Source organism: Mus musculus, chromosome 9 (genome assembly GCF_000001635.26).
Source record: "Mus musculus strain C57BL/6J chromosome 9, GRCm38.p6 C57BL/6J".
Taxonomy (NCBI): domain Eukaryota; kingdom Metazoa; phylum Chordata; class Mammalia; order Rodentia; family Muridae; genus Mus; species Mus musculus.
This window is the reverse complement of record NC_000075.6, coordinates 9733102-9758193: the sequence shown is the minus strand read 5'-3', so window position 1 is coordinate 9758193 and position 25092 is coordinate 9733102. Positions and strand designations below refer to the sequence as shown.

At 36.2% G+C, this 25092-nt stretch overlaps 1 protein-coding gene across 14 annotated transcripts in view; it reads left to right on the top strand.

Annotated features, from left to right (window-relative positions):
- Cntn5 (contactin 5) overlaps positions 1-25092 on the top strand; it is a 1270553-nt gene that overhangs the window by 1146582 nt on the left and 98879 nt on the right. For all 14 annotated transcript variants that reach the window (XR_003947896.1, XR_003947895.1, XM_017313363.2 and 11 more), the window contains 2 exons: positions 9707-9865; positions 14470-14619. Coding sequence is in view for 12 of the 14 variants with exons in the window: in XM_017313363.2 (XP_017168852.1) it covers positions 9707-9865; positions 14470-14619 (309 nt within the window). In the remaining 2 variants the exon portion in view is untranslated. The remainder of the gene's footprint in view (positions 1-9706; positions 9866-14469; positions 14620-25092) is intronic.

Below are 25092 nucleotides of genomic sequence, written 5' to 3'. Positions count from 1 at the left end.
TATTTTCTCTTGAATAAAATATATGTATACAGTATATAGAGAAATTTCCGAGGCTTTGTTTACAAAATGAAAGATATCAAGCTCTTATTTCAAATTTACAAATTCTTTGGCTTAGAAAAAGCTCAGGAAAATGTATGTTGTACTACAAAGATGTCAGAAATTTCACTGCTCATAGAAGTTTGGGACACACTAATAGCCTTTCCCTTATCAACTGAAATGCATGGATATGTGGGTATCTAGTTAGCAACATTAAACAAGGATGGGAATGCAATAGATGAAATTTTTCTTCTTAAATATACATATTTAGCCTTCTTTCAGAATACTTCCATGAGCAGTTTTGTAAAATATATTTTCTTTTTCATTTCTAGGTTTGTCAAAAAGTGATGGTGTTCAAATATTAAGTCAAAAGCTATTCTAAAATGGTTTGCTATGAAACATTATTCCCTCACTTATTATAAACATATATCATAATATGCTGTTTTAAGTGAGTAGCCTAAGCTATGACAATATAATATCAACAATATCACATGTGCAATTCCTGTGCTAAAGTTTTCTGTGTGTAAACTCCAAAGTTGGAAGCAAGCACTAGTAAATTGCTCTTGAGTGGATGATTTCTATTTGTGATTTCAGCTCTGAATGAATAGTACATGGTTTGATAAACTCAGAACCCAATGGCTTTTTGTTTTGTTTTGTTTATTTATTTTTTTGTTTTTGTTTTTTAGACAGCTTGGTCAGGGAAGTCTAGGGAGACAAAGCTTGGACAGAATATTGAATGTACAGTCTGAGCAGATGTTAAAAAGGCAAAACGAGCAGAAGCAGCAATTTCAAACAGAAGAATTGGGTAATATATGTGATAGAGAAAATAAAGAAATAGATGAGTCAAGATGATGATGATATTGATTAGATAAATATAGATAGATGATAGATGGATAGACATGATGAATAGATATATGGTTAGTAGATAGATATAAATAAATAGATAAATGATTGGTAGATGATAGCTGATAGATTGTAGATAGATGATAGATTGACAATAGGTAGATATGAATAAATGTTGAGATTTATCAAATAGTTAAAAGCAAAATTATTTTTCAAATATCCATTATACGTACTTATTTCTCCTTTCCACCTTTGACTATTCATGGTAAGATGAGCTGCTTATTCTCAAGGGACTAAACACATTAGAAAAACTCAATATAATTAGGTGAATAAATAGTAAATAGTTTAAGGAATGCTCCTCTCCTTCTGAGGGACATTAGTGGCAGCAAGCATTTGATAGATGCACAAATCAAGCTCAGCACAGCAGTACAGGAAGCTGAGCTTGTCCAGTCCATAATGTCCACAATGTTATATGTCCATAACATACATATTTCCATCTATAAGAATAAACTTCATAAACTTGCTATCAATGACATGCTTTCTGAGTACATATACATTCTTTTCCTTTATAATTGCAAACATGTAACTCAACAACCACTTGATAACACATTCATTAATATGTATAAATATATAGTATACCACAAACTCAGTCAAAGTATTGATTAATATTACTTTTGATGATAGACATGGTTGCTCAGATTACTCTTACCTGTAATAGCAATGCCAAGAAGACTGAGGCAAGACGACTCCTATGAGTTCCAAGCTAGTCTGAGCCACAATAACAGTACCAACCATACACATGCACACTGAATACCCATACATAATACATACATACTATACATATACATATGAGTGCATATATATGCATGTGCATACATATATTTTTATTGAAAAAACATATTGTTTATTATCAGTTGAACCTATGGAAAATGGTATTTTGTTTTGTTATGTTTTTCTGGTTGTCCACATGTTTCTTTTTCTATATTTAACAATCCAGCCATTGTCCCCCTTGTAATGGTGGTTTTTGTCAATGAGGAAGTTACATGATAAAAATAAAACAAGTTCTGTAGAGTTCATTTTTTCCATATTACCCTATTGTACAGGTAGTAGCAGAGGCTGATCTTCATCATGTGTTTGAAGAACATGTTTAGGACTTTTTTCTTCAATAATAGTCACACCAATTTGCTCTTACCTACAGAAGCGCTGTGTGTGTATGTTCAGTGGGTGTGACTATCATCACAGTATTTGCAGTACTAACCACAGAATTAGGGGATTCATATTTAGGAGGGCAATGTGATAAAAGCATACACATAAATAAAATGACAAAAAAAGAGTTAGTTGTATCAAGTTTTCATTTTAGATGTTAAAGAATTTAAAAATGAGTTCTATTTAATATTTGGAGTCCCAGAAACTTTAGTTCTTCCTCTTAAAATTTTCACTGTGGAAAAAAAAAAGACTAGGGTCACTCTACCACATATAAAATATGAAAATAAACTGAATTATTTCATAATATAAAATAATGCTTTACAGTGAGAAATTTTTGAATCATGAAGTCTTAGAATCAGGAAGACATTAAGATTAGACTAGAGATTTCTAAAAAACTACTTGGCATAGAGGCCACAGAACCCCTGAAAAAAGAGTTCTTCATCTACTCTGTGAAGTACTGGACAGAAAGCCAACTCTAAAATGCCTGTCCTGCAGCTGCTGTCCAAGGCTGGCAGGGAGAGTGAGGAAGAATAGCACAGGCAGAGTACGATCCCAGTGTCACCACCTGACTAATTGGCCTGCCTGTGGACCATTCCTGCCTCCATTCTTATGCTGTTTCCCAAAAAGAGCAGTGGAGCTCCCCTTTCATTCATTTAGGCTAAAGGACACAGCTTCCTGATGAGAAAAAAGAATGAAATCAAACTGGAGGACTCCAGCTATTTAAAAATTCTCAGGCTCTGTCATGCTACTTAATTGGTGTCTAAAGTAGTGGGTCCTTGTTTCAGGTCACTATCAGAATAATAATAAGCTTTAAGTTGTAAGAACACAGATACTTTCCTCCATGTAAAGTCAGCAGCTCATCAAGAAAAAAGTTTTGCTAGGAAGTACCAAGGACAGATAGCTTCTTTGTTAGAGATGGGAGCCCAGGTCAACATCCCCCTGGATGACTTGAACATATGCAGGTTCTGTGAAAGCTGCCACAGTGTCTGAACAATGATCAGAACACATTGTATAAAATCAACTCAATTGAAATTAAAAATAAACAGAAAGAAAAGAAAGGAAACTTTGCAAGTGAGCAATAGGAGTGAGGGTGTACTCACATCATTGCAGTTCTCAGGGGCCTTGATGAGGGAACACTGAGCCAATAATCACATGGTTTCTGCTTCTCCATCGCTAAGAGAGACATAAAAAAGACCATGGCTTTGACTATAAGCAGTCACTTTTCCAAGAAAGTATTCTTGTTAGTCTTCCTATTCATCAACAAAGTATTGATTTTAGTGTACCCATGCAGCCTACCAGTAGCATCCCTCCCCACATGGGGGGGGGGGGGCTCTGATTACTGTACATCTGTTCTCATGGCTTCTTGTAGAATGTCCTGAGATTCCTACAAATGAGTGGTGCCCATCTCCTATGCAGACACCAGCCCCTCTTACAAACGCACTGAGGCATTTGTCTTTCAATAATCTATTTTCAAAGATGGTTTTCTGTAAATTAGCTGCAAAAGACTTTCAGAAAAACAATGTTTACTGTGTAATTTGGTTTAAAAAATAAAACAAGAAAAACAGGGACATTAGGAACAAACTTTAGAAACAGACAGTTGATACATTAATATGTTAATGAATTTACTCACTCTAAATATAAAGACGAAGCTAATTGAGCCAGCAGTCAGCATATATTGTCTAAAAATATTTTCTTTATGAATAAAGCATTGATAAGCCAACATTAATATAATAACAGTAAATTGTTTTCACCTCTATTATAGCTGAAAATTATGGTTAATTTTTCTTAAAAAGGAAATCACAAACCCAGATTATTTTAGAGTAGCACTGTAATAAGCTATTCATAAGAAATCTTTCATATTTATCAGGATTTCATATTTATAAGGAAAAAATATTTTCCCATAGGTTACAATGCTCGAAGTTTCTAACAAGTCTTACTATGAAATCCCTTCTTTTCCTTCTCCATTTGGTAGCATTATTATTTTTTTATTCTACACCTGACTAAAAATCATTAATGCAAATATGATTTTAAAAAGAAACCATTACATAAGCTCCCTGTGCAACATGAAGGTCATGTTTTAAAACAGTCTTTTCCTTTGTTAGACAGCACTGCAAATTCAAAACTTAGCCTCCTCTATCCTTCCATCTTTTTATCATTCTCCCATCTTTCCATCCTTCATCTTTTCTTTCACAAATATTTTCCAAGGGCCTAATATGTGACAAGTACCAGTTTGGCTATTTGTAAGAGTGTAAATTTTACGCAAATGATTATAAACCAATTGAACAACTGTTACATGAAGTACAAAATTCACTTTAAAAAAAAATAATTTTATTTGTTTATATTTCAAGGGATATCCCCCTTCCCGGTTACTCCTCCCATCCCCTCTCTTCCCCTTCCCCTTTGTCTCTATGAAGGTGCTCCTCCACCAACTCACACACTCCTGCCTCAATCCTCTAGCATCTCCCTACCTGGGCATCAAGCCTACCTCCCCTCCCATATCAATCAGATAAGCCCTTTCTCTGGAATATGTATCTGGAGTCATGGCTTTTCCATGTATACTCTTCAGTTGGTGGTTTAGACCATGGCGCTGGAGAGATGGCTCAGTGGTTAAGAACACTGGCTGCTGTTACTGAGGCATGAATTCAATTCCCAGCCAACACGTGGTGGCTCACCACTATCTGTAATGGGATCTGATAACCTCTTCTGGCATGTAGGTGTACATGGAGACAAAATGCACTCTTGGAGCACTTGAAAATGGTGACTTCCTAGTATACCTTTGTGTGAAAAGCTTGCCTTTGCCACTGCTTTTTAACACACTGCGTGCTGAAAACTAATATTGTCTCCCTCACCAAATGCAATGGTACTCAATAGATGTCTCCTTGTTAAGTTGATTATCTTTAGGATAGCACAGGTGTTACTTTCTCTACAACAGTGGTTCTCAACCTTCCTAATGCTATGACTCTTCAATATAGTTCCTCCTGTTTTGGAACTGAAACCATGAATTATTTATGTCCCCCAACCATAAAATTATTTTCATTGCTACTTCATAACTGTAATATTGCTACTGTTATGAATTGTAGTGTAAATGTGTTTTTTAATAGTCTTAGGTGACTCCTATAAATGGACTTTTGACTCCCCTAAGGGATCATTACCCACAGGTTGAGAACTACTGCTCTAAAGAGTAACCTTAAAGTCATTGTAAAAGTAGTACTCTCATACTGAGGACTGTAGAGAAAGAAATAAGGTTGGGAAGGGATGGGAAGCATGCTTGGTGCTGAGGGCCACTAGCTGCTCTTCCGGAGGACCAGGGTCAGTTACCAGCACCCACATTGTGACTAACAATAATCTATAACTCCAGTTCCAAAGTATTCAATGCCTTCAACGATGCACATACATACATGTAAGTGAATACTCATACAAATAAAACAGAAAATAAATCTTTTAAAAAAGAAATACGCATAAAATAAAGCTTAAATGTGCTATTTTCATCTCCAAGTAATAAGCTAATGCATTCTTTCTGCTATTTTTCTCTGCCTATTTGGCAAGTTAATGTATACAGTTTTGCATTGTATATTTTACAATTCCATGAAGGCTGCGCTGTTAAATCGACTCTAATATTAACTTAATGACTGCTTATCATTTTGTCACAAGCTTTTATAACTTAAATATTACATGATTACTGAACAATCATTTGTATAATGATTTATAATTAATTATACATGACTGATCAGCCAAGATAGTATAATGGGTGCATAAACATTGTTACTGGTTATTTTGCTACAAAATATATTTTGGTAAGCAGATGTAAATTGAGAAAAGTTCTTGAAGATATATAAAGAAGAATAAAGCAAAATTTCAGTTGAAACATTAGAAAATACTGAATAATGATTAGCTGTAATCTTAAAATATGCTAATCATCTTCCACAAACTTTAGTACTCAGAAGGAAAAATCACTTGCTTTTACAGATACTCATTTCCCCACATGACCTTAAGTTTGCATGTAGGCATTTGTAAATAAATGTCCATTGAAGAGATAAATAAGTAGAATGCTGAAATTTAACAAAATAATGGCATACTATAGATGAGATAAAGAAATAAATTTGACAATGATTTCTTATATTAACACATCACCAAAACTTCTAAGCTGTTTTAAAAGCCCTTCCTCAGAGTTCCCTGTAAGCAAACCCACACAAGAAATAATTGTGAAGCACGTTCCAATTCACCATCATCTTTAAATTTAGTCACTTTAAAGATCCATGCACCTCATCTCTCAGGACTTTAGTATCTGACAAGCTCAGCCAATCCATCCTAATATTTTCTCACATGCATGCCTCCAGAAGCAAGAGATCTTTGAAGGCTGCCTCCGTTGTGTCTACTGCCTGGACTGGACTGCATGGGAGAGCTGGGAACAAGTTGGATGTTTCTTTCTATTCATGCCTCTGTCAAAATGTCTTTGGAGTTTCTTACAGAAACTTTGGTATAATTTGACTTTCAAACTGTCTACTAGTCTAAACCCTAAAAGTTATTTCAGAAGGATAGAGGAATATCAACTTCTAATGACCAAAACTCAAGAGTTGAACAGTATTTGACATTTTTATTCTTATGGATAGAGTCCAATAGTCATGGGCGAGCTCAGCTTCAAAAGGAAAAAGGAGCAGACTCCACCATTCAATGAAGGAATGAATTGCATTGACATAAAGGGAAAGGAGTGATGCCTGTCACCCTATGCATGGACTTCGTTTGCTGTCCATCAGCCACTTGTCTCTACTGCATACTTCATCTACCACCTGCACTTTCTTTAACACACACATTCTCTTTCTTTCCTTCACTGGAAACTCTTTCCCTTATTAATAGCATATCCCTTGCTACTTTCCAAAATCAGATTTTGTTTTCATGTCCATACTTTTAGCTCACCTCGGCTATCCATCACTACAATGACCGTGACAAGTAATTTCCTTTCATTAGACTAATGCTCACATTTCCAGTGCCTAGCACAAAACCAAATACACTGCCTAGATAATTTTGAACTGAATAGTCTCTTTGAAGTCCATGATCATCTCTCTAAAATAGTAAGACAATAATAGGAAAGTAATAATTAATGTCTAGGAAACATACAGCATGTCATCTTAGTGTGTTATAAAGTAGAGGTGTTATAAGGTATCTATTGGCATCATTGTAGTAATCAAATAGTGATAATAATTTGGGTTAATTATATTGGTCTTACAGATGTTTCCCTATAATCCTGTCTAAAGTATAATACCTTCCTACACACCTTCTTGGACACCTGCATCTCTTCTCTTTTCCTCACTATGCCACAATAATGACTTCAACATAAACACTGCAGTGCATCAACATAGCCATACACAGTGCTGGAATTATCCACATTAATAATCATATTCCTCCCTTTATGCTTGCACACCAATTTTCTACTCAAAACTATCCCGCCTACACACACACACACACACACACACACACACACACACACACACACACACAAAGTCACAAATTCTGCCAGCTACCCTTCACAACACAAACCCAACTCTTTGGTCTCCTTTCTGTAGTAGTCCATTGTCTTTGTGTTGTTGTAAGCCACTAACACCTTCCTGACTTCTGAATCCCACAGCAATTCACATTTTCTCCAAGCTATAACCCATTCTTCTGACTTCTTTCCTAAACCTTGTCTGGCTGTTCAAAATGTGCTTATTTGTTCAGTTTCTCCTTCATGATGATACAATCCAGCTAAACCTAAAAAAAACATTGTGATCATCTGTATTATCTCTTGCTTCTTTTCATTACATATCTACTCGAAGCCTTTCCTGATGCCCTCCTGTCCCCAAGCTCACTTTCACATACACACACCGTCCATTTGGAGGCTAGGCGGAGAAAACAATGATTTCCTTCCAGAATGAGCTCTGGACTTCTTTCCTTGTTATTGCAAAGTCATTCTGTGTTTCAGTATTTCACTGTTCCTTCCATCATTTCACTGAGAGGAAAAACTGCCTCTTCTCAAGGCTTTGCACTGCTCCTTTGTGCACATCCCCAACTCTATCATCTTCAAAATATTCTCTAACTTTCTTTTTTCCCACATTTTTTACTAGATATTTTCTTCATTTACATTTCAAACGCTATCCCAAAAGGCCCCTATACCCCCCTCCCGCCCTGCTCCCTTACCTACTCACCCCCACTTCTTGGCCCTGGCGTTCCCCTGTACTGGGGCAGATAAAGTTAGCAAGACCAAGGGGCCTCTCTTCCCTATGATGGCTGACTAGGCCATCTTCTGCTACATATGCAGCTAGAGATGCGAGCTCTGGGGGTACTGATTAGTTCATATTGTTGTTCCACCCATAGGGTTGCAGACCCCTTCAGCTCTTGGGTACTTTCTCTAGCTCCTATATCAGAGGCCTTGTGTTCCTTCCTATAGATGACTGTGAGCATCCACTTCTGTATTTGCCAGACACTGGCAAAGCCTCACAGGAGACAGATATAATAGGGTCCCTTCAGCAAAATCTTTCAATCCTTTCAGCAACCTGCTCAGTGAAAAATGCTCATATACTGTCTCTTAAAAATTCCATTTGCGTGTCAAGGCTTTAAAGTACTCTAGCTCACTGTTCCATTCTGTCGTTCATAGATATCTTGATCATGAAATCCAGAAAGTAATTTGCCACATATGTGTCAATTCATAGAATAGTAACTGAAAATAATTCTAGGTATATATTCTTTATGCAATATAGAAACAATTCTAAAACTTGCATAGTACATATTATGGAATATGTGTTTAACAACAAAAGAAAACACTGTTGTTTACTTTAATGAATAAAATGTAAATAGGCATACATTTTAATTCACTTAACATTGATTTTTAGGCATAATTAACTAATGAGAAATTTCTCATGAAATCATATTCTGGTTATTTCTTGAAAACAAAATCTACTCGGTATAGTTGTCTCTGTTCCATACTATCACTTAGAGATTAAAAAGAACTAAACTTCTGTGAGTCACTACCACTCTGCTTTATCACTCGCCCCAAAGCAATGTAATTATAGTCTCCTTTTAATTCTCACAGAGCACTATGTATACATCACTTTTGTTGAATAAGCTCACGGTCCCCATAGTACCATTATTCCAGAATGCTCTGCATCCTCTTGGTCAAAATGTGAGTTGTTCAAGAGAAAGCATTACATGTCTTGCACATTGTAAGGTTTCTGAGCTAGAACATTAACTCTATCCACCTATAGCTCTTTATTATAACTGGTATCGTGTCTGCTTGTTGCTGCTTCTGCCTGTTAGTTGTGATTGATTTTAACAACCACAGTTCATATTGACATTCATAACTTTGTGTCTGCTTCTGATTATTTTTCCTTTTCAAATAAAATATAATGCTAATTGAAAGTTGCCTCCAGGCACAAAGTGTCAGAAAAAATATAATACATAATTAAGTTCTTCTACAGAAATTCTAGAAAATAACTTGTATTCCATAACTTTCTGCTTGTCAATTTTCATTACTATGTATGTATTTTGTTTAGGCAAACACATCATCTCATGAGATCCACATTGGAAATATAATGTCTCATGGCTGCTTATGATTCTCTGCACTTAGATTTTTCTACTGTCTTGCCTGTAGGTCCCCCAGGGCCACCTGGAGTGGTCATAGTAGAGGAGATTACAGAAAGCACAGCCACTCTCTCATGGAGTCCAGCAACTGACAACCATAGCCCCATCTCTTCTTACAACCTTCAGGCTCGCAGCCCCTTCTCCCTGGGCTGGCAAACAGTGAAGACAGGTAAGAGGTCCACAGACTGACACAAAAACAGCATCTTGAAGCAGCAGGTGCATTTACTTTAAAGCTCACTCAAAATCATTTGTCAACTGTAGAAATCCATTATTCTTTACAACATTGATCATGGTCAACTACTTCCCTGTGCCTTCAAAAACCAAACTCCCTTCCTCTCTTCTATTCACAGTTTGTTTTTTTTTTTTTTTAAGAGGCCACATTGTGTGTTGAACTAATTTTTTTAATTTGTGTGTTGAACTAATTTTCAGATTCACAAAAAAGTGGCAAAAATTACATTATGCACAAAATCCCTATGGAGCCATTCCCCAGCTTCCCTTAATTATCACACTGTATATGACTCAAGAACAGTTATCAAACCCGAAATGAGATGTTGAGCAATGCTCTTGGGTAAGCTCCAGGGCTCCCTGGGAATTCATCAGTTTGATATACAGTCATTTTCAGGATGCAGCTCTAGAGAATTTTTTGCATTCTATTATATAAACACAAATACATAGTGAAGGATTAGGATATAGACTGTCCACATCTCAGAAATTTCTGCTGTGTCTTTATAACTCCATTTCAGTTTTATTTGTAAAATGAAAATCTAGCATGACTGTTTCCTAAAACACTGGATCATCTTAATGTGTGTTTTTAAACATATTTTCTGTTTTACTTTTATTATTTTAATTCTTTTCATCACTGGTAATTTCCTTTAAATGTTATAAAAGTAACTTTCCCCAAACTTTGTAATGTTACTGGAATTGTGGAAATGATATGGAAAGTCACACTCCCCGATAGCTATTAGATATAGCATTACTTTCAAATAAACTCCAAGACCAGAAGGAATGTTTTCAGAAGCAATTGTCTACACAGAGTGGGGATGAGTGTTTCTGCTGTATTTTAGAGTTAACTCATCTGCTTAGAAGTAAAATATAAAAATCAGCCTAGACATGGTGGTAGATCCCTATAATCTCTGTCTTTGGAAAGCAGAGGCAAGAGGACTGCCATACATTTTAATCCAGCCTAGGCTACATAAGAAGTTTGGAACCAAATTTGCTACATATCAAAAATATATCTCAAGCAAGAGCAAATAAGTAATGTGAAAATCATCAAGATGATGTTTAATTAAGAATGAAACTAAAATGCAATGCTGTGGCTGTGGAGTGGTCTATGGTGTCTAGGTAAATGGAACTTTGGCATATTTAGCTTCACTCAGATTACAATTAAGTTGACAGAAAATATATTGTTCTACAGAACATAATTCAAATCTTACTTAAATAGGTTGCTGCATGAACTTAAAGCATCACTATGGTTATCATTATAGTGTGCTATGTGTATACACATTTCCCATAAATATTTAAAGCACTAACCTCATTCTGTATAGAACAATTGTAGCCCCAAAGAAATGAGAGATATGATCTGGTTAGTAGACATTGGAAGAACATGAATTCAAATTTCATAAGCAGATTGATTTCAGAATTCCCATCTACTCTTGTCCCGTTTTCAATCTTAATTTTACTGTGATTCCTCAAAGACTTTGAAGCTATGACAGAATCAGTTGTGTATCTGCCGTATTCTCACACATGCCACCTTCCTGCCACACATGTCACACAGCCTGATGAACTTATTTCTGGGAGAGATCCTTAAGCGTACATGTATGTTTCCTAAGTCACTCAATGATCTCCTAACCCAGTCTTTCTTATGGTCTGCCTGGTACAGCCATGAGTTCATGTCTCTTAGCTAACTTATTCTCTGATTCCAGCCATTCATTTTGTTATTGTTGTTCTCCTGATACATCTGTTTCTACAGGAGGTAGGAAAGATTAGGAGGAAAAGTTATTTTATGTTTGTTGATAATTCTATACTGGAAAGCTATATCTTTTCTTTGTAAAATAATTTTAATACTGGAAATACTTTTAAGTTATAGGTCTGATTTAATTTCCTTTGTGGAAATATTTATTTTTTAAAACTAAGATAATGTTTTATTTGTAAAGAAATATATTTTTCAAAATTATAGCACTATCTGTATCATTTTTTTCTACCCTTTGTAGAGTGAAGGATCACTTTGTAGAGTGAATCAGTGCAAATTCATCTGATTACTTTCTCCAAAACTCAGAATTCATTGAAATAGTGGTAAAGGCACACCATTCCCAGGACAAGTGCACTAAAGAGGCTTCAAATCCTTGGTGATCTAAAGAAGCTGTTGTTAATGCTTCTTGGCTTTAGCCTTGTGTGTAATCTAGCCACAATTTTAATGCCTCTAATGGGAAAAAAGGTCCCTATCAGTGCAGCACCTTTATGGGGAGTTTCTTGGTATTTGAAATTGTTTTCATAATCTAAAATAACTCAAGTAAATAATTTCTAATCCTGATATATATATATATATATATATATATATATCAGAAGAAATGATGAGTATACAGTTTAAATTTTTGATAAGTCAATATAACTTATAAGCTATTTAAAAAAAACATTTAACATTCTCTTATGTATCAAAATGAAAGTGAATTCCTTATTTTTGTTAATTAAAACAAAATTTGAGCATGGGCCTTCTAACTAAGTATATCTTAGAATGGGCTTACATATTCATGTTGTAAAATTGGCTTATAAATTCTTTTGTCTGCAAGGAAAATCCAAAAATTAAGTAAGAATAATCTGTATATTTGGAAAAATATGAAACTATATTTGAGAGGGGCAATTTCATCTTTGAGTCCCATTTCCAATTAAGTGAATTAAATGTACTTTAAAAATGTGATGTTCTTCATGCTACTGAAAATTCTTATGTGATCTGTTTTTTTTCTGTGTGTATTTATGATTATCAAATCACCTATGACTATAAACATCACTGATCTTTCTTTTATAACTCCAGGATGTCTCTGAAACATTTACCATTGGTTTCTATTGTCTGTCTATAGGTATGTTTTCTATGAGCCAATTGGTTGATTAAATTCTGCAGTTTACTAGCTTGTCAAGTATTTTATTGAATTCTTTGATGTGATGATTTTACTAGAAAATCCATTCCAGTGGTATCCTCCTCTTATTCAGCATTGGCTGTCTTTAAATATCGCTATTATTTTCCCTGTGATTCATGTATTTTCCTTGTCACAATCTATACCCATGGCTCCAGCAACAATATTTTTTATAAAAGGATGGCAGTGAAGCTGTTAAATATTCTTACCTGGAAAGAAAAACATCTTTAATCTCTTCAATATTCAAAACCAAAATTCTTGACAAAATTGTTTGTTTTTGAAACTATGTTTCAACTAATGTTTTTAACATTATATTAACATTAACATTTTAACAGTATAGTCCTTATGAAAAAACAATAAATTTAGAGTTACCTAATTAATTATATTATAAATTGATATACAAGTTATGCTTAAAATACTGAAACATGAGGCTGGTTAGATGGCACAATGGCACTTGCTGTGTAAGCTTGGAGACCTGAGTTCAAATGCTCATCACCCACATGGGACCTGGCTGCACATGCCTGTAATTACAGAATTGAGGGACAGAGACAGGTAGATCGTGAAAGCTCAAATCCCAGACCTCACCAAGTGGTGATATTCCAGTTCATTGACATGCCTCATCTCAAAGCAGTGAGGCACTGAGTGGTAGAGAAAGTCAGCTTATATCATTCTCTGGTTGCTACAAGTGTGTGGTATGTGCACAGGCATACTCATATGCACCCCCTGGCAAATCACACACATACACACACATACAAATCAGAGAATATATAAATTCTAAGAAAATATATATATAAACCAGAGAAGAATATTAAAGTCCAGCAGTGGAATACTCTAGTTGCAAAATCACATGGCAAAGATGAAACAGGGAAAAGTGGCCAAGAAGGAGTAATCCATGTAAAAAAAATGAAGTCATGTTTTCCTTTCCTGGAAAACAAAGTATATGAAGGGAAAGAGAGGGTAGGTTATTGTGCTTGTGGTATTCAAATGTCCACTTAGGGCTGAAATCTATCATTGGTTTTAAGGATATGAAGGTCAGTGCCAACCTGCAGAGTGTCAGTGATGGGGCAGCTCGTATAAGAGTGAATGGGACACAATTGTACAGACAACTACTAAGAAGTGTCCTGCTCTGATTGAATCAAAGCATAGTACAAAAATCATTCCAAGAAGAGATCCAAGCTTGCCCCTAATTCTTACATGCTCTCATTTCTAATTAATATGCATTCCTAATTTTTTATTGTGGACAGGAGATAAAATATATTTGTAAGAACAAGAAACATCTTTTGAAATTGCCCTAGAAATGGAAAAAAAAACCCCAACTATTTCTAGTATGAATTAACCTCTTTTCTAGGGCTGGAGATGAGGAAATCTGTTTTAGTGTAGACAATGTTAAGTTCTTCAGTAGCCAGATGAGAATTCCAATGACCTGCAAACAACCTAAGCATATTCAGTGTTCACTTCCTGAAAGATCACTTTATCTTAGTAGTGATAGCTGAGGCACATAATCATGTATTACAAGAAAGTAGGATCTCATATAATCTCATACAATGAGAAAGTAAGGACTGTTAACAGTGACATCACTGATCAACATATAGTGACAGTATTTCTCCACCCTCTTCATAGTATGAAATATGCTTCTTCTCTGTAGTCCCAGAAGTCATCACAGGAGACATGGAGTCAGCAATGGCTGTGGACCTAAACCCCTGGGTAGAATATGAATTCCGAGTGGTGGCCACCAATCCAATTGGGACAGGAGATCCAAGCATTCCATCTCGAATGATCCGCACAAATGAGGCAGGTAAGAGCCATGGCATGAAACCCCTGTTCCATATATGTCTCATTCTGAAAGCAAGTTGAATTAATCATAATTGTTTCATGTATTCGTATAGTATCCTAAAATTGCATCCTTTAAGATAATTATTTTACTTACCTTCCTTCCATCCCTTTGTGTCACTTCTTCTATAAACAAGCTTTCATGAAATCTTCAGTTTTCTCCCACCCTTGAACTGTGTTTAAGTTCTCATGAAGCAGAGGCAATTAATCTATTCTTCTAAGAAACAATAAAATTCAGATAGACCAACTCACCATCTTGTTTCTCAATGATTGTCCTTGCCTTTAATTATATTATACTTTCTTAGGCTCTTTTCTGCTGCCTTTACCACCTAATCTATACAAATTACACTCTGAAAAGACAGACAGATCCTGTTTGACCTGATGCCTTCAGGAAGCCTGGTGCATGAGCTACCCATCTGCTTCATAGCTTAGGAAATCAAATGGTTGCTAGTCATCCAGAATAAGTATGCCTAATTGAAAAGCCACCATAATTACCATATAAAGGAAAGTAATAGCTTTTTAAAGAACCTAATAATGATATCTTGCTATCATGCAGAAGGAGCCATTAGTAATAGGATCCAATGTTTTGTTATTATTATGGATTTGAGGGGCGGGGAAGAGTCTCACAGAGCCCAAACTGGACTTGAATTTCTTAATAGCCAAAAATAACTTTGAATTCCTGCTCTAATTTTTCCCATGCCAAATATCCAATTCTTTTATCTACTCCTTATTCTTCTGTAAAATTCTATATTAACATCATAAAGTAGACAATTTCAGAAATATTATATGTTTAAAGAATGGTAATTCTACTCTTTCTCAACTGATCTTGTCATATTGTATTTTTATACCATATTATCAAACAGATATATAACAAAATACATAAGTATATCATGTATTAAGAAAATAGCAAAGACACATTTTAAAGGAAAATGAATGCAAAATATTTGACATTTATAGTATGACCACAGCAGAGAAATACAGAGGGAAAGGTTTCAGATATGAGGGAAAATAAACACATTTTAATGTTTTTTATATTTTTTCTATTATTAGATATTTTCTTTATTTAAATTTCAAATTTTATCCCCTTTCCTCATCTCTCCCCTGAAAACCTCCCTATCACATTTCCCCTCTCACTGCTCACTAACCCACCAACTCCCCCTTCCCTGTCCTGGCATGGAGCTTCATAAGGCCAAGGTCCTCTCCTCTCATTGATGTCCCACAAGGCTATCCTCTGCTACATATGTGGCTGAAACATTGAGTCCCTCCATGTGTACTCTTTGGTTGGTGATTTAGTCCCAGGAAGCTCTGGGGATAATGGTTGGTTCATATTGTTGTTCCTCCTAAGGGGCTGCAAAACCTTTCATCTCCTTGAGTCCTTTCTCTAGCTCCTCCATTGAGGACCCTATGTTCAGTTCAATGGATGGCTGTGAGCATTCACTTCTATATTTGTCAGGCACTGGCAGAGCCTCTCAGGAGATAGCTTTATCAGGCTCTTGTCAGAAAGCACTTGTTGGCATCCACAATAGTGTTTGGGTTTGGTATATAACTGTATATTGGATGGATCTCCAGGTGGGACAGTCAGTGGATGGCCTTTCCTTCAGTCTTGGCTCCACACTTTGTCTCTGTATCTCCTCCCATGGGTATGTTGATTCTACTTCTAAGAAGGAGCAAAGACACCTTGGTCTTCCTTCGTCTTGAGTTTAATGTGGTTTTCAAATTGTATCTTGGGTATTCTGAGCTTCTGGACTAATAGCTATTTATCAGTTATTGCATATCATGTGTGTTCTTTTATGATTGCTTTATCTCACTTAAGATGGTATCCTCCATATTTGTCTAAGAATTCCATGAATTCATTTTTATAATAGCTAAGTAACACTCTATTATATAAATGTGCCACGTTTTCTGTATCCATTCCTCTGTTGAAGAATATCTGGGCTTTCTAGCTTCTGGCTATTATAAATAAGACTCTTATGAACATAGTGAAGCATGTGTCCTTATTACATGCTGTATCATCTTCTGGGTATATGCCCAGGAGTGGTACAGCTGTGTCCTCAGGTAGTACTATTTCCAATTCTCTGAGGAACTTCCAAACTGATTTTCAGAGGGATTGTACCAGTGTGCAATCCCACCAGCAATGGAGAAGTGCAAGAACTGCAAGTCTCTGAAGAAAGAAATCGAAAGAGATCTCAGAAGATGGAAAGTTCTCAAGTGTTCATGGATTGGTAGACTTAATATAGTAAAAATAGCCATCTTGCCAAAAGCAATCTACAGATTTGATGTAATCTCCATCAAAATTCTAAATCAATTCTTCATAGAGTCAGAAAGATCAATTTCCAAACTCACCTGGAATAACAAAACAAACAGGATAGCGTAAACTATTTTCAACAGTAAAGGAACATCTGGCGGAATCACCATCCCTGACCTCAAGCTGTACTACAGAGCAATCATGATAAAAACTGCATGGTACTGGTACAGTGGCAGGCAGGTAGAACAATGGAACAGAATTGAAGACCCAGAAATGAACCCATACACCTATGGTCATTAAGTAACTAAAATCACCCAGTGGAAAGAAGACAGCATTTTTAACAAACTTTGCTGGTTCAACTGGAAGTTAGCATGCAGAAGAATGCAAATCAATCCATTCTTATTTCCTTGTACCAAGCTCAAGTCCAAATGGATCAAGGACCTCTACATAAAACCAGATACACTAAAACTAATAGAAAATATATATAATGAAGAAGAGCCTTGAGCACATGAGCACAGTGGAAAATTTCCTGAACAGAACACCAATAGATCATGCTCTAAGATCAAGAATTGAAAAATGGGACCTCATAAAATTGCAAAGCTTCTGTACTGCAAAGGACACTGTCAATAGGACAAAATGGCCAACAATAGATTGGGAAGTGATCTTTACCAACTTTAAATCCAATACAGGACTAATATCCAATATATATAAAGAACACAAGAAGGTAGACTCCAGAAAACCGAATAACCCTATTAAAAATAGGGGTACAGAGCTAAACAAAGAATTCTAAACTGAGGAATACCGAATGGCTGAGAAGCACCTAAAAATGTTCAATATCCTTAATCATCAGGGAAATGCAAATCAACCCTGAGACTCCACCTCACACCAGTCAGAATGGCTAAGATCAAAAACTCACTTGACAGCAGATGCTGGTGAGGATGTGGAGAAAGGGGAACACTCCTTCATTGCTGGTTGCAAATTTTAAAATATTATCCTCAGTCATTATGCACGAGTCTTGACAAGGAGAACACTGAACATCAAGATGTCTATTTTCTCCATAATTCTGTATTATTCTGTATTTTACATGTAAAATGATGTCAGATATTAGCTCTCAACTTATTTGTTTTATATGCATATATTACTAGATTTGTGTTTTATGGTTTTTTGACACAGAACTCTTCTAGGTTGACCTGAAACTTGATATACAACTCATCCTCAGATATTAGCTCTCAACTTATTTGTTTTATATGCATATATTACTAGATTTGTGTTTTATGGTTTTTTGACACAGAACTCTTCTAGGTTGACCTGAAACTTGATATACAACTCATCCTGTCCTAAAATTCATAAGTCTCCTACCTCGGCCTCCCTAGTTCAGAAATTATAAGCATTTCCCACCACACTTGGGTATAATGTACTTTAGCAGGTTCATTTAAAAGAAAAGAAGGAAGGAACGAATGAAGGAGAGAGGGAAGTAAAGAAAGGAAGTAGGGCAGAAGGGAGGAAGGAAGACACAATAGATGCTTAGTATTATTTCTGTAGAAATACAGCAACGTAGAAGATAGAAAATGAAAATACTCTAAATGCGATACAAAGTTACCCACAGAAAACTCAACCTTTCTGTTTTGTAACTTCTTTTGATATTTTCTCTTCTTTAAATTGTGTGAACTCCCAAGTGAATATTAATTGCTTGGTTAGATTTTCGTGTAGCCATAATATCAGCCATACTTTCTTTTTTTTAATATTTTTTATTAGGTATTTTCCTCATTTACATTTCCAATGCTATCCCAAAAGTCCCCTATACCCTTCCTCCCACTCCCACTTTTTGACCCTGGCATTCCCCTGTACTGGGGCATATACAGTTTGCAAGTCCAATGGGCCTCTCTTTCCGTTGGTGGCCAACTAGGCTATCTTTTGATACATATGCAGCTAGAGTCAAGAGCTCTGGGGTACTGGTTAGTTCATAATGTTGTTCCACCAATAGGGTTGCAGATCCCTTTAGCTACTTTCTCTAGCTCCTCCATTCGGGGCCCTGTGATCCATCCAATACCTGACTGTGAGCATCCACTTCTGTGTTCTCTAGGCCCCGGCATAGTCTCACAAGAGACAGCTATATCTGGGTCCTTTCAGCAAAATCTTGTTAGTGTATGCAGTGGTGTCAGCATTTGGAAGCTGATTATGGGATGGATCTGTCCAGGTGTTCATTAACTAAAACCATAACCGATTAGTCATTCTTTCTTTTATGTGCTCACTGTTTGAAAACAAAATGATAGCCAACTGTAATACAGGCATGCATTTTCTAAGAACACTGCCTTATTTTGCATACTGCAAATTGTGTTTAATCAAGGACAAAGGTTAGTATGTAAATTGGAGGCTGTCTATAAATACACATTTTAAACATCAACAATCCTTTTGGGATCAGTAACCCTTCTAAACTTCTTAAATATAAATCTTCTTGAATTATGAAAAATTTGTTAGCAAATCACCAATGCATTTTAATGTGTTTGAGTTATAATCGTTTCAGGTGTTGCATTTCCAAGACCTCATCCAGCTATTGAGCTACCTCAGTCATGAACTGCTATCTTGAAAGTTTACGCTATCTGCATACATGACATATTTTATTCCATTAAAGTCTTATGGAAGAAGAAAGTAATGATCTTAAAAGTGCACGAAGAGCTTGCCTCTTACAGTGAAGTGGGGAGAGTGAGCATTGCCCACTTTATTCTGCTTATGCTTGAACATCAACTTCAGCTTGAGCTCCTAATGGCATAGAAGCAAGTATCGAGTTTTTCAGCTGTTTCCTCAGGCAGCACAGATTAAAAGAGACACCAATATCCTGAGCCAGCAGTCTCCAGTGACATGCTCTGCCTCCATTAAGTCCCAATTTTATACTCCAAGAGAAAACTGTTCTAATGGACCAACTAAAGTTTGAAAATGGACAGGTATAGGAGCTATAGGAGCTGTAGGAGAGGAAAAACAGGTCTGAACATTAGGATGTTGAGATTATGAGCCTACGTAAATTTCTCTTCATAAAAAAAATCTAAATTACAGAAAGAAACCCGAATTAAACATCTCTGTTAAAAGTACTCTTTCCCATGCAAAGAAAGGAAGGAAGAAAAGAAGGGAGGGAAAAAGGGAGGGAACGAGGAAGAGAGAGAGAGAGAGGAAGAGAGAGAGAGAATTTTCTGTAGAATATATATATATATATATATATATATACGTATGTATATGTGTGTGTCTATATATATGTATATGTGTGTATATATATATATGTATATATATATATATATATATATATATATGTATATATTCTAGTCATCAAACACGTTTGATAGTCATTAAAAATAACTAATTGGATAGGGTATGCTGGCACTAGAGAACATTGTCAAAGTATGTTATGTACTTGTATCAAGGGGGTCAACATAAGACTCAGTACTTTGTAAATGAATATGCACCAATAAAAAGCTTTACACCAAAGAAGAATAAATTGATTCAGCCCAAATCCTTAGTATAAGGAGGTCAAACTAGTATAGCAAATGGCTATGTTTACTTTGGTGTGCATTTATATTTATGGAGCAATTTCAATTTTCTTACAACTTTTAATTAGATTATGCACACAGAGAAAAAGATATAAATAGATAACATGTTTAATTAATGAAATGTGCTGTTCTTTCACACTAATGTGTAAATTTGGAACAGTACAGTGTGAATATTTTGTTATTTTAAAAATGTCACAAGAGAGATGACTATGGATTAGGAAATACATCTTTAAAATATGAGATGGTTGAAACAGAAAAACACAATGCATACAATAGTAGCAGCTGTTTCTTTTCTTAAATCTCAACATTCTGAAAATTACATATGAGAAACCTCCAAAGAGAGTTGGAGAGAGGAAGGGAGTTAGAGTAGCTAACCATGTAACGTGTCTTTACACATAGTGATATATATGTAAAGTTTGTTGAATTAAGTGAGTTTAGATTTTAATCAATATTCTGTTGTGTCATTTACTAACATACTCTATACAGGCAAGGGTTTCTAAGTCTTTCTTATACTTATTTATCACTTGAGAAAAATACCATGATCTAGTTTTCTGCTGCTGTTGCAAACACCAAGACAAAAAGCAACTTAGCAGGAACAGAAGGGTTTCCTTGGCTTCCCCTTCTAGGTCACAATCTGTTATTGGGGAAGTCCAGACAGTGGCTTTAAGCAGAAGCCATGGAGGAATGATGCCTGCCAGCTTGTTCCTAGGCTCACTCACAGATAACTTTCTTAGACATTCCAGACCAGAATCAATGGATGGCACCATCCAAGATAGGCTGTACTCTCCTAGAAAAATGGATAATCAAATCAATACCACACAGAGATGCCTATACACAAATCTGATCTAGGCAATGTTTTAGTTGAGTCTCCTCTGTCAGATTACTGAAAACTCTGTCAAGTTGATAACTAGAGCTACCTGGGACAGCTTACTTGATCATAGTATTGCATAAGAGAATACATATGAATATTAATATCTATGCTATTATCACCATTATCACTATCTGAGTTATTATATTATAAAATGGGAATTTAAGCCATGGTGGCCATGCAAAATTCTCTTTTATGTCGATGATATGTTTTAAGCTAAATGTATGTGGGCTTAACAACTCCCCTGAAAATCCACTTATGATCCTCACACACTACCATTACAGTTTTCTTACCTAGTACTGAGTATGTAAATGGAAGTTGATATTATTCCACAAAGTAATATTTTCCCTCCGATTTCTTAGCAAAAGATGACTAAAGAAGCAAAGAAAAATCAAGTGTTGTATAAAAACTATGTATCAAATAAATTTTTCCAGAAATAGCTCTGTAGCTGCCTAGCATATTTGAATTCTGTCCAATGTTATTTCTCGACTATGAAATGGAAAATATGATACAAACATTTCTGGCCACACAAGAAAAGTATGCTATCTGTGCATTTAAGAGATCAATGCTCTTAAATCTAGGAGTATCAAATGCATGTGCTAATGAAAGCCCTTCCCAGATGCATACTGCATACTTTGTAATAGCTGCATAGATAATGTCATCTCTGTGGTCTCTCAATGGTGTTAGATGGTGCCAAGACTTACTTTGTCTAGATGCTTTCTTTTCTACTAAGGTTTGGGCTCTTTGGCAATGTGGGAACTGCTAGTGGCTCTAATTCTACTGAGCCTACTCAACCTTCCTTCAGTAATGCCCTCTGCCCCACAGTGACCATCCCATATACCTGCTTGTTTTAAGCCCTAGAAATGTAAAATGTTCTGAAGTTCAGTGACATGTCTCCAGGTGGAAGAAGAAATCACTGAGCTGTCTAGCAGGGTTGTCTTAATCCTCTACCATTTGCTTTGAAAGGAAAATGGCCTATTCCTATTGGCAGATGGGGTTGGAGAGAAACCACTTAGACAAACTGGGGAAGGGAATATGATAGGAAGTAAGATTGACTACCCTGTTCCTCACAAGCCTGACATTTTATGTATCCACTCTCACCCCAGCATCTGAGGTTACAAGGCTCATTGAATGTGTCAAAAAGACTCAGTTCAGTTTTAATTATGATCTCTTTAGCTGCACTTTATCTTCAAGCTCCTGAAAAGAAAATATGTTTTTTCATTTGCATCCCCAGAGAGCCTATTCATAGAAGCTATTGAGAAAATCTAATTTTAAAACTTAATAGAGGAGACAGAATAAAATCCTGTTGTGATAGATATACATTCTGCTCCTATAGTAAAAAATAGGCAAATCATACAGAAATAGTAACACCACATAATGTGAGCCTGGATTCATTTTCTCTGACAGAAAGTAGTATTTAATGGAAGTTGGAAAACTATACCAAATATGATTTGGACTGAATTATTTACTGGGCACAACTATTAAGTGCACAGTGGTCAGATACAGCTGTGGACAAAGGTAGGGCCCAAGCTGGGAGGGGATTTTAATACTTTAGTCTTCCTCCTCTGTTTTAAAGAAAATATAAAGTATTCTGCTGAAATGGTTGGTAAAATAAAAAAGAAAATACTATTAAGTAAACATTATGACTTTCTCCAACCCAATGAGTAATTTAATTATATTATGTAAAAGAAATGGTCCCCAGTAAGATTAAAATAAGACAGAAATTACAGCAAGCAACAGACCCCTAAAACTAAATCTCAATAACTAGAACAAAGAAAATGACAGTATGCTTCATGGGGCAGAGAGTAGTTTTCAATCATAAAACCCCGTTAGACCAGGCAAATCTCTCCAAAATACAAGTGAGAAGTGTGCCTCTGTTTCAGAGGCAGCTTGAAAATCAGTCTGCTGACTCTAACACATGCCTTTCTAAAGGGAAACTACATGTTACCAGTGTGAGCAATTCCATACATCAATTTCAGGCTTTGTGCTAAGTACTTGAACTTCTTCACATGCTTTAGTTATCCCATGCAAACAGTAGTCCTCTAATGGAGCTCTTCCTCACCTTCCACACAATTAAAGTAGAGCTAGGGAATGTTAACTATAAGTACATGTTTTCTATTAAGTAAATGGCATGGCTGATACTCTAACACCAATCTTGCTATCAAATGGAACCTCTTGTATACTAGTCTCCTCTTGGCATCCATTTCTTCTCTATTTTTAGAAGTATTATTTATTGTTTAATTACATGTATATATTAGTGTGTGTGTGTGTGTGTGTGTGTGTGTGTGTGTGTGTGTGCGCGCGCGCTATCAAACCCTCTGGATATGGAGGTTTAGGCAGTTGTGAGCCACCAGACATGGATACTGAGAGCTGAACTGATATCTTTTTCAGGAGCAAACAGGGTTCATGATCATGGAGGCATCTATACGGGCCCTCTTCTTACCATTTCTTCAGTTTGTTTTAAACCACATACATCAGGAATTTTGATTCAATGACTACCCATTTTATCCTCCTTCTTCCTTGATCACTCTTACAAATGAAGAATATTTGAGTTGAGATAGATAGTATATACTGAGTCCCCCTTCCTCCTGAGTGTTGTGTTGAAAATTGTTACTAAGATGGTTAAAAACTTAGAGAAGTACTACACTTCCTGAAGTATGCTGGCAATTGCTATTGAGATCAAAGTGGGTATATTATATTGTGTGGATGTCGAAGTAAATGCTTGCTATGTCAAGATTGAAGGAACAGTTCCTATGACAAAACAAAGCCAAATGACCACAATGGGTATGTGATTTCAAGACCACAGATTTGACCTTACTAAAACTTCTGTTGTGTTGTCCTAGGCTTCAGCACTAGGTGTCATACCATAAAACATTAATTATAGGATTCCTTCTGGTCGGCGCCAGCACTGAGTCACTATGGGTCCAAACTTGGCAGACAGTCCCACACTCCCCAGAGGACTCTCCATCCCCCAGGTGACCTTGCATGCTCAGGATCTTAGAATGACTGGTGGGTGAAACACAACATCTGTTCCAACAGAACTGGGGGTTCCTGGGACCAGTCGGAGCACTGGCACAGGAATCCCACCAGGCCAGTGGCTAGAGTTCCTTCTGGTCATCACTGGTATATCATGGTTTCAAACTCAGCAAACAGCTGCATGGTCCCCAGAGGAGGTATCACTCACAGGCACTCTAACATGCCCAAGATCTTAGGATCCCAGGATCCCAGGATATCAGGAGCTTGGTCACACCAGGATCTCAGGGTCTCAGAGGAAGCTTGACTACCAAGAACTCTGAAACCCAGAATCTCAGCATCACAGGATCACAGAATCACAGGATCATAAACAAAGCTGGACTCTGAGAAGTTCTGAATCAACTGAGATTACAGGAAGGACAGGCTCCAATCAGATATATCGAGGGCAAGGAGCACTTGAGATAATCAGATGTCAAGAGGCAAGCATAACAACAGAAGCAAAAGAAACCAAGGTGACTTGACATCATCAGAACCCAACTCTCCCATCATAGCAAGTCCTGGATACAGCATCACACAAGAAAATCAAGATATGGGTCTAAAGTCACTTCTCATGATGATGACAGAGGACTATAAGAAGGACATAAATAACTCCCTAAAAGAAATACAGGAGAACACATGAAAACAGGTGAAAGAATTGAAGAAAAGAGTCCAGGATTTAAATATGGAAGAAAAAACAAGAAATAAAACACAAAAGGAGACAACTCTTGAAATAGAAAATCTAGGAAAGAAGTCAGGAGCTATAGATGCAAGCAT